The following is an 11,270-nucleotide window of genomic DNA, read 5'->3' as shown; positions in this document are numbered from 1 at the left end:
CGCCCAACTGACTGTGTAGGTGTAAACGTGACTTTGAGGGACCGCGGCACTGGCATCATCCGGTCGTTAGACCCCAAGTCTGAGATTCTACCTCAATTCTCGTCGAACGCAATCAGCGACATGTGCGCGATCGAATGGACCGACCCAAACAAATGTCCACCATATGAAGTGTCATTTGCCGAAGTGCTAGAGCATGCAGTGGACCCGTTCCTTGGCGTGGCGCTCCAGAACACGTACGATTCGAACCAGGTGTACACATTGAGGTTGTCCAAGGCTGTCATCCTCCAAGGCGTGTTGTACTATGAAGCCAAGTTCGACGACGGTGATGTCGACCTCCTCTCGAAGGAAGAAGTCCTTCAGATGATGAACCCCTCCGTAAGTCTTCCATGCTTCGCGTGTTCATCCTGGTCATCACGGATTGAATTCGCCAGGACCTTCGAGAGATCGTTGTACCTATCGAAGAAGTCACGGCACCTCCTCTCCTCGCATCGCAACCGCCACGGCCATTCCACATCGTTTCAGAGTCAGGTCAGAACGCACCAGGGGCGTGTCTATCTAGCGCCGCGATCGTTCCCTTCCAAACCGTGCCAACTGAAGTCACCACCAAGAGCGGTAGCAACACCATCTCGACGATTCGTGCACCGTATCAACGTGTGCCGTCCGCACCATCGACACAATCGGACAAACGGTTGGCCCTTGCGAATGGATGGTCATCCGTCATGGTCGATCTCCGCCAAGCGATCGCAAACCACCACCGGTTGCATATCGACGGGACCCATGTCACGTGCTATGGTGACGGCAACTCCGTCATCTTTTGCCTTCCCACGTCGACGTGCACAGGCTTTTTCGGCAAAATGAAGACGGATACGCCGCTGACCCTTGGCCCGATTGCCATGTACGCCAAGCATCGCCACCTGAGCTATGCCGAGTACCTGCGCCTGTGCCGCGCGGACAAGGTCGACATTATGTCCATCGCAGATATCAATGCGCTGCACCCGTTTCTAAATGGACGGAACGACCCGCCGCCGGGGTACACTGCGAATCGGCTCGACATGGCTTTCAACTTTCCTCCTGGAAACGCCCTACCGGCAACCTCGAGCCTCCCCGAATCGCCCGCCACGGCGGCGACCTCGAGCCTCGCTGAATCACCCGTCACAGCGGCGACCTCGAGCCTCGCTGAATCACCCGTCCCAACGAAGGACGTTTCGGTTCGAATGACGGTCGCTGTTCCTGTCACCCCGACCAAAGAAGAACGCAACGGAAGCCCCTGCACCAGTGACGACGAGCCGTTGATAGCCCAGAAGCAGCGGCGCCGGTCCAAGTACAAGCGCAAGATGTCCTCGGGCAGCAGTCGCAACGTGGCCGACATGGCCATCAAACATGACAACAACCAGGCGTTGGACATACCGCCATCCGCCAACCCCGAGCTGAAACGCACCAAGGCAACGACAGCTAACACCGTCACTAGCTCTCCGACATCGTCACCAACGTCGTTCGGTACCGAACGAGTCGTGTCGGTGACGGTGCACAGCGTTGGGCTGCGCATGTCGCTCAAGGAGCTGCCTGGCAACCGGTATCCCATCGTTGGGTCGTTCAAGCGCGGGCCGCGCGACGAAGTGGGCGAAGTCGAATTGGCCAAGACCGTCCATGTCGGCGCGGAACTCACACACGTCGGCGCCACACACGTCGCGCGCATGACCGTCGGCGCCGTCGTCGACTTGATCAAGATCATCAAGCGGCCGACAACGTTTACGTTTCGAAATCCAGGCCATGCGCCACCATCATGACAATATTACGACCTGTTTGTTGTAAACATCGATATACGGTGGTCTCATTCAAATCATGTGGCCGCGCATTGGTGGGCGGCGTCTGGCTGGCCACCGGCTGTCGACGGCATCGGCCTACACACGCTGGAACGACGCCTGCAACGTGGCAAACACCACCCGAACGTCGTGCTCTGCACGCTCGGCGGCAAACACAGTCGTTGCGAGCGACGCCAGCAGCGGGTCCAGCGCCACGCGAAAGTCTCGCCCAAACGACTGGAGCCGCGCCAACGTGCTCGCGTACCAATTGTCTTTAAAAGTCGTCCCGTCCTTATCGCACTGGGCCTTGTGGGCCGCAATCACCCGAGACAATCCCTGTGCAATCCCCACCACGTCGACATGAGGCACCGCGTGGTGTGTGGTGTGCTTCATGCCATCGTACCTCAAACACAGCGACAAACAGCTCGTCGACGGCGGCGGTGTCGGCAGCGGGCCGTTGCTCCAGCGCATATCGCATTGTGTGGTCCAGGATTTCCCACACATACGGCCTACGGACAGCTCGATTCGTCCCCAACAATGGATGGGAAAACAACGCATCGAGTCGACGTACCAACTGTACTGCTGGACTGCGTCAGCGCCAAACAGCCACGAGACAATCGCGACCGGGGACAGCACGCGATGGCGCAGCAAGATGTTGAGGATCAATATCACGTGCTGCGGAGACTGCTCCCATACGCTGCTCACGGTCGCAATCACGACCACCTGGCGGTCGACGCCGCCGTCGCCATTTGCATCGATCGCATGCATCAACACAGGCAAGTACTTGTCCAGGAGCGTGCGGAAATGCGTAAATGTGGCCGACCCTGCGTCCAAGAGAGCCGCGACGGCCATTTCGAGCCCGACATCTTTGCCTTGGGCATCGATCCATGCCTCGATTGCGGTCGTTCCTTCGCGCGCCTTGATCTTGCCAAACACTTGCTCGTACCGCGCGCCATCCGACGACATTGTGGCGTCCTACAGACGTGTCAGCGAACTCTCCCGCATGCATTGTGACATCGTACCCCCCCTTCGGCCTGGCGGAACCGGATTACGTGGACGGGGACGGGCGGCAGCAACATGTGAAATGTTTCGGGCAAGATGGACTGCATGTGCTGGCGGTAGCTCAGCCGCACGCAGCGTTCGATGACGGCCGACACAAACAGGCGCTGCGCATCGTCCGCCTGCGCGTCGAGGACGTAGTTCCAGTGTGCCCATGGCCACTTGTACTCAAAGTTGGACAAAAAGAGCGCAAAGAGGCGCACAAACGTGTCGACGACGTTCATCGGCATGAGCGGCACCCGGCGGAAGAGCAGCTCGACAAGGATTGCAAATGCCGACTGGATTGTCTTGCTTTCCTGCTTGAGTAGGTGGAAGAGGACCGCGCCGCCGTACGCGACCATGTTGTCGGCGGCTGGTGCGCTCAAGATCGACACGAGCAGCGCTTCGACGAGGATGTACTCTGCCTGGAGGTTCCAGCGCCCGTTGAGCGCGCGGCACGTCGCCAGGAGTTGCTTGGCAGCCTCGGTCGGGTTAGGCCGGAAGGACTCGACAATGTCTTCGAAATATGACCGCGAGATCAGGTAAGACGGAAGGTTCATGTTCCCGATGGCGCTGCCAATCGGCCCGCTGTCGTCGTCCAGGATGCGATGGACGAGAGGGTATGGAGGCACCTTGGACGAGAGCTGAGTTAATGAGATGCCGTCCCACGTCACGATCGAAGACGGCAGCGGCGCGCTTTCCGTCTTGCGCACGACCGGCAAAAAGTTAAGCAGCGGGTACAGCAGAGACTGAATTTTCCACTGCGGATGGAAGAGTGGGGGGTCCGCACCGTCCGGCGCCGTCGTCGTAGCCGGCATCTGCTTGGCGACCGTGACCAGAGACTGTACTGCTTTCCACACCACGTTCAGCGGGTCCAAATTCTACAGAGGACGCGTGCCACCACCCCCGTGTTAAGCTATTGTCGGCATCGAATGCACACACCTTGGCAAACGTCGGAAGATGGTCCGGGTCTTCGGGTTCGACCAGCAAGTTCAACCGAATCCGCTGCAAGAGCCACGTATTCCCCGGCACAAGACGATTCGAGTCGTCTTGGGCGTCGCGAGAAGTGATGTAGTCGTCGCACTGGGCCAGAAGCTGGTCCAGCGGGTCCGCCGCAGCCACAACCAACGTGTGGCCACACTAGAGCACGTGCCATCCGAGAGTCGTTAAAGGATATCGCGACGAGGCATCTTACGTGGAGAATGGTGTCGAGCACGATATACGAAAAGTAGTCCTTGACCGCGAAGGCCGTTTGGTACGCGCGTGCCGTCGTGTTGTGGCCGTCCAGCGGCTGCGCGCACATGCTGTGCAACGTTGCGAGGAGAGCGACCATATCGGGAGCCAAGATCATCTTGGTCGTGGTCAGGTTGCCGATGAATCGCACGAGCGACTTGATGCGCTGGAACTGAACAGGAACGTCGTGGATGGTTGTGCTGGAATCATTCGTCGCCCACCACGTCAAATCGGTCTGGATTGCCTGCAACGCGAGCTCCACGACCTTCTTCCCAAACACCGCGTTCTTCTCGTTCAGCAGCGTCGTGAGCATGCCGTACCATTCCGTCTTGGCACTCAGGCGACCGGCACACGTGACCACGAGCGCGGCAATCTCCTGTGCCTGGAACATGAGCTGCTCGCCCAACCAGTCGCCGCATCGCGTGAGCACATCGCGCACGGCCAGCGAGTCATTGACGTTCACACTATCGCCCAACGAAATGACTCGACGGCGCAGTTCCAACGCGTCGTCGTCTCCGCTTCGATGGTGGTGCTGGTCGCGGTAGTTGTCCCGACCTCGATAGTTGTCGTGGCGAGACGAGTTGCCGCGGTAATCGTTCTGACGATGACGCTTGTACCCGTCGTTGCTGTAGCCTCCTCCGTATTGCGTGCTGTCATCCGACCGCTTTCGCCGGCGGTAGTTGTCGTCGTAGCCACTGGCACGATCGTTGGGTCCGCCGCCACGTCCATTGTCGCGATTGTAGTCTGCCATGGCTTGTCGATGCCCCGTTGCTGCTGGTTGTGTGGTGCGAGGGAGTTCGAGACCTCTACGATTCAATTTTCAAACCGTATTCATTCTGACAAGATTCGGGGTGGATCCCGTTGAATTTGGCAAATTTGCCGAGAATATTTCAATATATATTTCCAATTATTTAGTATATTGCAGGACATTTGGCAATTTCGGTCCCCAACGTTTGGAAAAAATTTGAACTTTTTTGAAAACTTGCAACGCGGAAAAACGACATTGCATCCCTACGACTCGGTCCCGTCACGGGTGACGGCGGCAACTGCCGCCTCGGACAGCTCGCCAAGTTTGCGACGGGTTGCCTTCACATGACAATGTCAGGTACATCCAGAGCCATGCATGAAGAGTGTAATGTGCCCACCTCGTTGTTACGTAGTGCAAATTGGAGGCAAGCATTCCGGTGCTGCAGCATGTCGACAAAAACGAGCCGCTTCCACGAGTTGTACCCAAGGAGGCATGCCGGGAAGATCCTGCATCACATCGTTATACTCACAAGCGATCGATCGAGGCGACATATCGTTGAACGTACACATGGAGTGCCATGACGAGCTCGTACGGGGTGGTTTGGGCAAGAAGCGTGATGCGAGGGTCGTAGCTGAAGAATCGCACAGTCAACTCAAACACGAGAGTCTAGTCCACAACAACATGCCATCACGTTGGCGACGACATGAGGTCCATCGTACGACAAGCAGCGCCGCTATCGACAAGTCTCGCCCAGTCTGGTACTTGCGCCCCGCCGTCGCAATGTACCTTTGAGTTCGATGAACATCACGACATTCATGCTGCCTCGATGACTTACACGCCAACGGTCCATATCATGTAGTACAATCCAACATTGAACGCCATGTCTTTTTGCAGCTGCACTTGGAAGTCGGGACCCCATGCGTCGTGGGCTTGGCGAGTGCGCTGGTCGTACAAGATCTGCACCACCACTCCACTTGGCCATCACATTCAACGTCGAGTCGTACACGTACGTCATAAGCAGCGTCCACTTGAGACCACGCTTCAGGCGCCAGTTTTCCCTCCGTGAAGTGCTGCTTAAAAGCAGCGTACACTTGAGCCCACGTATACGCGTCGGTGTATCGACTGACCTAGACAGGAGGAGCCTGTCATGCCACGACGTCTTGCCTTGCCCAAAGCACAACAGCACGTGGAGACACGTACGCCCAAGAGTCGATAGGGGCTTTGGGCTTGAATGCGTTGACGGACAAGCTACATGTTGCCACGTGAGTGAAGATATGCGGAAGATGGCGGCGTTGCGCATCCTGTACCAGTGGTAGGAGCGTGGAGAACAGCGTGAGGCTTGAGATCCACATCAAGACATGACTGCTTGAGATTCGCTTGCCACGTGACTCGAGGTACATCACGAGCAGCGAATGCAGCGGCATGATGAAGCCCACGAAGTAGACCAGCCACAACGAGTCTTCCTTCGCCTCGGTCCACACTTGCACCATTGTTGCAGGTTGAGCTCTCCATCGAACACGTCAGATATCCGGATAACCAAAAGGCACCGGATAACTCGGACGAGCCATTCCGTCGCCCCAAGTCATTCGGCAAAATCGACGCAGGTGCAACCAATGCTGGAATGGCGCCGGTGCAGGTAAACCTGTTGGACACACTTCATGCAAAGTGATGACGCAGACTCACCACGCAGCACATCTAGGAACGGTTGGACCAAATGGACGCTCGCATGCATTGCAGCGAGTGTCGGCGCCGGAACCAGCTGCTCATGTCGGGAGGACACTGGTTTGTCGAACTGGTGCCGCTGCCCAAGTGCATTCGTGGCCGTCCTGGTGTTCCAAGACATCGTGCCATGGTTGAATCCCCAGTGGGAGCAACTCCACCGCAATCCCATCAAAGATTGATTCGCACGTGGACGGCGGTGCTGCATGCACGCATCAGCAATTCAACCGGATTTGGTCGTTCTACAACGACCTCAGTTTGGCTCGTGCACGCCGCAGGATTGCTGAGCTCTGACGCGCGTTGATTGCGCTCTTGACCTCCTAGCGCAATGAATCGCATCGCGCTGTGTCATCGAGTTGGGTGAGTCCATGAAAAGAAGTTGATTTCTTTCAAAACAGAATCAACCTTTAGTTACGCTAGCAGCTCAAGAACGCAATCGACACGCGTCAGAGCTCAGGAATACTGCGGCGTGCACGAGCCAAACTGAGGTCGTTGTAGAACGACCAAATCCGGTTGAATTGCTGGTACGTGTTGACTTGGAGCACCGCCGTCCACGTGCGAATCAAGTTTTGAACGGATTGCGGTGGAGTTGCTCCCACTGGGGCTGCACGTCTTCGAACACCAGGACGGCCGCGAATGCACTTGGGCAGCGGCACCAGTTCGACAAACCAGCGTCCTCCCGACATGAGCAGCTGGTTCCGGCGCCGACACTCCATGCGAGCGTCCATTTGGTCCAACCGTTTCTCGATGCGCTACGTGGTAAGACTTTGTCAGCTTACAAGGAAAGAGTTTGTACCTGCACGCTCGCTGTCAAGTTCCCAATAGCCTGTTGAATCGCAACATGGTTTTCCTAGAGTCCTCTTGGTTAGCATGATGCAATGAAGCTGTCACTTGATCCACCACTACAGGGTGCAGCCAAACAACTCTTTTCAATTACCCCTGAACGAACAATGCGGCGATGGCGCGGACGTGGCCCGGAAGCGATGGAGGTGGTCCGGAACGGCTACGCCTCGAACGCTGCCAACGAGCGACGACACAGCACTTGCAACCCACCGTGGCATGTCTTGGTGGATGCAATGTACTTGATGCACCTCAGTGCGCCAGCTCGAATCAAAATGGGCTTGTACATGCTTGCACCAGCATGAGTTTGACCCGTCTTGCGCGGGTCTACCTGGCAAGGCCAAGACCTCGACAAGGCGAATGCATTGCTCCAACACCGGGGGTACTGTCGGAAACTGACACGGACAACGAAATGTGAAAATGCCAAGCGCTCTTGCACACGTACTTTCTTGTCCCGGATGCATCCCCTTCCCTGACGTCGTCCGTTTTGCCCAACGTCGAGATCGACGGCCTCGCGGGCGTCGAGTACGTGTGCAAAGTTCGCAACGATTCCCTCGTCGAGTCGCGCGCCGCCGTAACGATCGCATCCGAGACGGACAGCGTGTACAAGAACACGTCCGAGCGATTGACTGTGCGTCTTGGCGAATCGCGCACCGTTCGAGTGGAAAAGCGCGCGTACGTTGTCGGTGGCGGCGCCGTCCCGAGCGATGTCGTCGTGTGGAACCCATGGACGGACAAGGCACACGGCCTTTCGGACTTTGCCGACGACGAATACCCCACGATGCTGTGCGTCGAGCCAGGGGTGGTGACCCGTGTTCAAGACATTCGTCCTCACGAAACACTGGTCTTGACGCAAACGTTGAGCCTGCTGTAAGGCGCCCATCTCCGAGTGCCTACCAAAGCAATCTTTTATACATGGCGAAGGAGACAATCGTCGTCCTCTGCTCTGCCGCGTTGTATTTCTTGCATGGAACGACGTCTCGGTCGCGAGTCGCCATGGCGTCGTCGCGCTCTGCTATGACCTTATGCCCATGGTGCAGCTAGATGCCAGAGCACACGCGACCAGGCCGACTCGCACGATCGTCGATGCGTCTTCGCATCTCTTGTTTGCATGAGGAAGGATGCAAATTCGATCGCCCGCCACCTCTTACTCGATGGCTTGGATTCTGTCATCGTGCTTCTCGTGAAGTTCAAAGTACAATTTGTAGACCCTATATTTAAAAATTTATATTGGTTATATGTTATATCGTTTTTAATTTTAGGTGCTTAGCTTGTCCACCGCCACGCATCACGGCGCAGTCGAGGGTACCCCTTCCGTGATATCCACACCTGGATGACAACGTACGCATGGACGAGTTGCCGACCTACGCCAAACGCGGCGGCAGCGCGAGAATGCACCCACGAAATCTCAGTTGTGCTGCATGGACTGTTCATCGACGGCGATGGACGACGACCACCAAATGCACAACATCTACATCGCAATGCGTCGCCATCGGTTGGCGTGATGGCGCAAGGTGGCGTCATTCGGGAGCACGCATGGCGTCGGCATGCCGTCCGAAAGAGATGGCAGCGACGGATGGGAGCTGTTGCAACTCGACACACGTTCAAGGCGTACATAAGTGGGAATAAATCTAGGGGGGTGGTTGTACAGAAGAAGATGGAAGAACACTTGACAACACGGGGACGCGGCGCGCATCTTACACGGCGGTGGCAAAGCCACGGGGCGATCCATCCAGCCATTGACTGAGCTGGGGACTCGTCAGCGACGGCGTCATCGAGTTGTCAAAGCCAAACGTGTCGTGGTGGAGGCCGAGCGCAACGTCTATCGTGGGCGGGTGGAAGGCTGACTTTTTCATCATGGACGACAACGGCGTAGCGGCCGACGATGGAGACGGAAACGCCACGGACACGTCTGTTCGAAGCCGCGGCGATCGCCGAAGCACGGTCGGGAGGGACTCCATGTTCATGTAGAAGTCCAGGGAAGACTGCTCCATTTCAGACGCGAGGTCGATATCGTCGAACGAGAACTTGGCGTTGGTTTTCAAGAGCGATGCCATGTGAGGGGATCGGCGCACGCTGAACAACGAGAGCGGAGGTGGGGCGGGCGTCGTCGACGGCGTCATGCGCTCGCTGTGGGTGGGTGTCGTGGCAGGTCCTTGAAAGAGCGGATCGGTGGGCACGGCCTACATGCCGCATCAGGGTGACGGCACATCCATGAGAGGTGCATACCTCGCTCAGATCAAAGTCGAGCGATTCGAATGCTTGGAATGGACTCTCAATGTCGTGGAAGGCAAAGTGGTCGGCCAGTGCCATGGACGTGTCAGAGCTGCGGGAGAGCGGGAACGACATTGCGTGCGCGGCCGCGGTGGACGAGAACGACGACGAAGCGGGAAGCGACGGGGGCACCGATCGCTTCTTTCGCTTGGCATTGGCACACTTGGTCATCGGATCTTCCGACGCGTTCGAGAGCAGGGTGAGAAGGAGTTGGGTGTGGTGCAATCGGCGTGGCGTCGACGGCATGAACATGCCGCCTTCGATCGACGAGCCTGTGCATACGCGAAGGTCTTTGCGTTTTCGTTTGGAAAGGCTCTTCTTGGGCGGGGTTGCCGTCATGGCCGAGTTTGAGTTTGACAACGGCGACGGTGATCCGTGCGGGGGGTTCTCTTTATTGTGCAGGAGGACGTTGTAGCATTCGCGAAAGGCCGACGCTTGCTTGGGGGTGATTCCGGTGGACAACGTCGACGAGCGGCCACTGTGAGAGGTGGCATGCAACACCGAAGAGTGATGATGTTGCCCAGAGGATGAAGAGGAAGGGTGCACGAGCATGTCGTCGTGGTTCGCCGCCATGTCGTCTAGCATGGGCGACGACGAAGACGACTGTCGAGAAGACGGTCGAGTCGACGGGCAGTTCCCACTGCTTCCGTGCATGTTCGTGGGTGTCGTCTTGTTGACTTGCTTTGCAATGCGGCGCATGGTGCGGCGCATGGAGGAGTACCAGTGATTCTTGATCGCGTTGTCCGTTCTATCATGTCGGCATGGCGCCATGAGACTAGGACGAGCCCGTGTTCGAAGGCTGGGCGGTCTCCGTACCTGCCAGGCAGCAGCTTGGAGATTTCTGCCCACTTGTTTCCTAGCCGATTCTGCGCATCCTCAATGATGCTTTCCTCTTCCGTGGTCCATGGATCTTTCTTGATCGACGGATCCAAGTGGTTGAGCCATCTACATGAGTCGTCGTGAGTTTCGACCGTGTCCAAGGACACGCGTACCGAGTGCGGCACTGTTTGCCTGTTCGTTCGTTGCCAAAGTTCTCGTTGTTCAAATGATCCGAGATGACCGACCATCGCTTCGTCCCGTACTCTTCAACAAGTCGAATGATCGCATCGTCTTCCTTTCGCGTCCACGCGCGGCGCTCGTACGCCGTGCCGCCGCCCCGTCTGCCATTGCTGTCAAGGTCATCGTTGTTTGTCGGCGTCATCGGGCTCATCATGTCGACGTCTTCTTGTGCCGCCGTCAAGTTGGGGAATGCTTAAGGGTCGTAACGGAAGATGCGATGTGTGAAGGGGCACATGGCGTCATTATCCGGATCGCACGATCTTTCGTGCCAAATCGCCGTCGCCCATACAAACGTCAAGTGTGTGAATTATCCGGATGATGCACATCGTCCGAGGATTTCGAAAAAAAAAGATGGCGTTGAAACGCCCAAATCCCACCATTCGAAAAGCGCGATTCATTTAAAATACGTTTGAAACGCAAGCATGGCAAGCAAGCGCATGTCCTTGCGCGATCGAACGCGACGATGCGCTGCCAGTGAATGGACCCAATGTGTACTGCTACCGTCAACCCATCGGATGGGCACGACTGAACGTGGAAAGCGAGAGTGATTTGAAACC

At 57.0% G+C, this 11,270-nt stretch overlaps 5 protein-coding genes across 6 annotated transcripts in view; 2 read left to right on the top strand and 3 right to left on the bottom strand.

Annotated features, from left to right (window-relative positions):
* Positions 1 to 1,840, top strand: part of H310_13955 (hypothetical protein) — a 3,247-nt gene extending 1,407 nt beyond the window's left edge. The window contains exons 2-3 of the mRNA XM_008881629.1: positions 20 to 375; positions 432 to 1,840. Of these exons, the coding sequence (XP_008879851.1) occupies positions 20 to 375; positions 432 to 1,787 (1,712 nt within the window). The 3' untranslated portion in view covers positions 1,788 to 1,840. The remainder of the gene's footprint in view (positions 1 to 19; positions 376 to 431) is intronic.
* H310_13954 lies at positions 1,766 to 4,869 on the bottom strand. Of its 2 annotated transcripts, XM_008881628.1 has the most exons (6): positions 4,036 to 4,869; positions 3,783 to 3,980; positions 2,825 to 3,721; positions 2,374 to 2,777; positions 2,206 to 2,311; positions 1,766 to 2,138 (listed from the first exon to the last, which is right to left on the bottom strand). In XM_008881628.1, exons 1-6 carry the CDS (start codon positions 4,822 to 4,824, stop codon positions 1,902 to 1,904), a joined length of 2,631 nt encoding a protein of 876 aa, XP_008879850.1. In that variant the 5' UTR covers positions 4,825 to 4,869; the 3' UTR covers positions 1,766 to 1,901. The 2 variants fall into 2 exon arrangements, with proteins under 2 accessions (XP_008879850.1, XP_008879849.1); XM_008881627.1 differs by having other exon boundaries at positions 2,206 to 2,777.
* Positions 4,870 to 4,953: 84 nt separating this feature from the next.
* H310_13953 (hypothetical protein) lies at positions 4,954 to 6,338 on the bottom strand. The gene is made up of 8 exons (XM_008881626.1): positions 6,129 to 6,338; positions 6,022 to 6,069; positions 5,832 to 5,948; positions 5,657 to 5,778; positions 5,541 to 5,607; positions 5,387 to 5,487; positions 5,219 to 5,327; positions 4,954 to 5,159 (listed from the first exon to the last, which is right to left on the bottom strand). Exons 1-8 carry the CDS (start codon positions 6,309 to 6,311, stop codon positions 5,085 to 5,087), a joined length of 822 nt encoding a protein of 273 aa, XP_008879848.1. The 5' UTR covers positions 6,312 to 6,338; the 3' UTR covers positions 4,954 to 5,084.
* Positions 6,339 to 7,740: 1,402 nt separating this feature from the next.
* Positions 7,741 to 8,254, top strand: H310_13952 (hypothetical protein; the record flags this gene model as incomplete). The annotated part of the gene is made up of 2 exons (XM_008881625.1): positions 7,741 to 7,762; positions 7,809 to 8,254. The coding sequence occupies 2 exons, from the start codon at positions 7,741 to 7,743 to the stop codon at positions 8,252 to 8,254; spliced, it is 468 nt and encodes a 155-aa protein (XP_008879847.1).
* A 725-nt stretch (positions 8,255 to 8,979) lies between these two features.
* On the bottom strand, positions 8,980 to 10,924 carry H310_13951 (hypothetical protein). The gene is made up of 4 exons (XM_008881624.1): positions 10,647 to 10,924; positions 10,471 to 10,599; positions 9,610 to 10,402; positions 8,980 to 9,563 (listed from the first exon to the last, which is right to left on the bottom strand). The coding sequence occupies exons 1-4, from the start codon at positions 10,865 to 10,867 to the stop codon at positions 9,078 to 9,080; spliced, it is 1,629 nt and encodes a 542-aa protein (XP_008879846.1). The 5' UTR covers positions 10,868 to 10,924; the 3' UTR covers positions 8,980 to 9,077.
* Positions 10,925 to 11,270: the final 346 nt, after the last annotated feature.

The sequence above is a fragment of the Aphanomyces invadans genome (assembly GCF_000520115.1).
Source record: "Aphanomyces invadans strain NJM9701 unplaced genomic scaffold supercont1.58, whole genome shotgun sequence".
NCBI classification, from domain to species: Eukaryota; Oomycota; class Saprolegniomycetes; order Saprolegniales; family Verrucalvaceae; genus Aphanomyces; species Aphanomyces invadans.
This window is presented reverse-complemented; position numbering and strand designations above follow the sequence as displayed.

What these genes read in the sequence shown, in the direction of transcription:
- H310_13953 (XM_008881626.1), bottom strand. Translation starts at nt 6,311, where the DNA reads ATGGTGCAAGTGTGGACCGAGGCGAAGGAAGACTCGTTGTGGCTGGTC. An exon ending in AAGTGGACGCTGCTTATGAC is followed by an intron (nt 5,779 to 5,831) that starts GTACGTGTACGA and finishes GTGGTGGTGCAG; the next exon opens with ATCTTGTACGACCAGCGCAC. An exon ending in TTGCACTACGTAACAACGAG is followed by an intron (nt 5,160 to 5,218) that starts GTGGGCACATTA and finishes TGTCATGTGAAG; the next exon opens with GCAACCCGTCGCAAACTTGG.
- H310_13951 (XM_008881624.1), bottom strand. Translation starts at nt 10,867, where the DNA reads ATGATGAGCCCGATGACGCCGACAAACAACGATGACCTTGACAGCAAT. An exon ending in GGCAAACAGTGCCGCACTCG is followed by an intron (nt 10,600 to 10,646) that starts GTACGCGTGTCC and finishes CGACTCATGTAG; the next exon opens with ATGGCTCAACCACTTGGATC. An exon ending in TCGACTTTGATCTGAGCGAG is followed by an intron (nt 9,564 to 9,609) that starts GTATGCACCTCT and finishes TGCGGCATGTAG; the next exon opens with GCCGTGCCCACCGATCCGCT.
- H310_13954 (XM_008881628.1), bottom strand. Translation starts at nt 4,824, where the DNA reads ATGGCAGACTACAATCGCGACAATGGACGTGGCGGCGGACCCAACGAT. An exon ending in ATCTTCCGACGTTTGCCAAG is followed by an intron (nt 3,722 to 3,782) that starts GTGTGTGCATTC and finishes CGTCCTCTGTAG; the next exon opens with AATTTGGACCCGCTGAACGT. An exon ending in TGTTTGTCGCTGTGTTTGAG is followed by an intron (nt 2,139 to 2,205) that starts GTACGATGGCAT and finishes GGGATTGCACAG; the next exon opens with GGATTGTCTCGGGTGATTGC.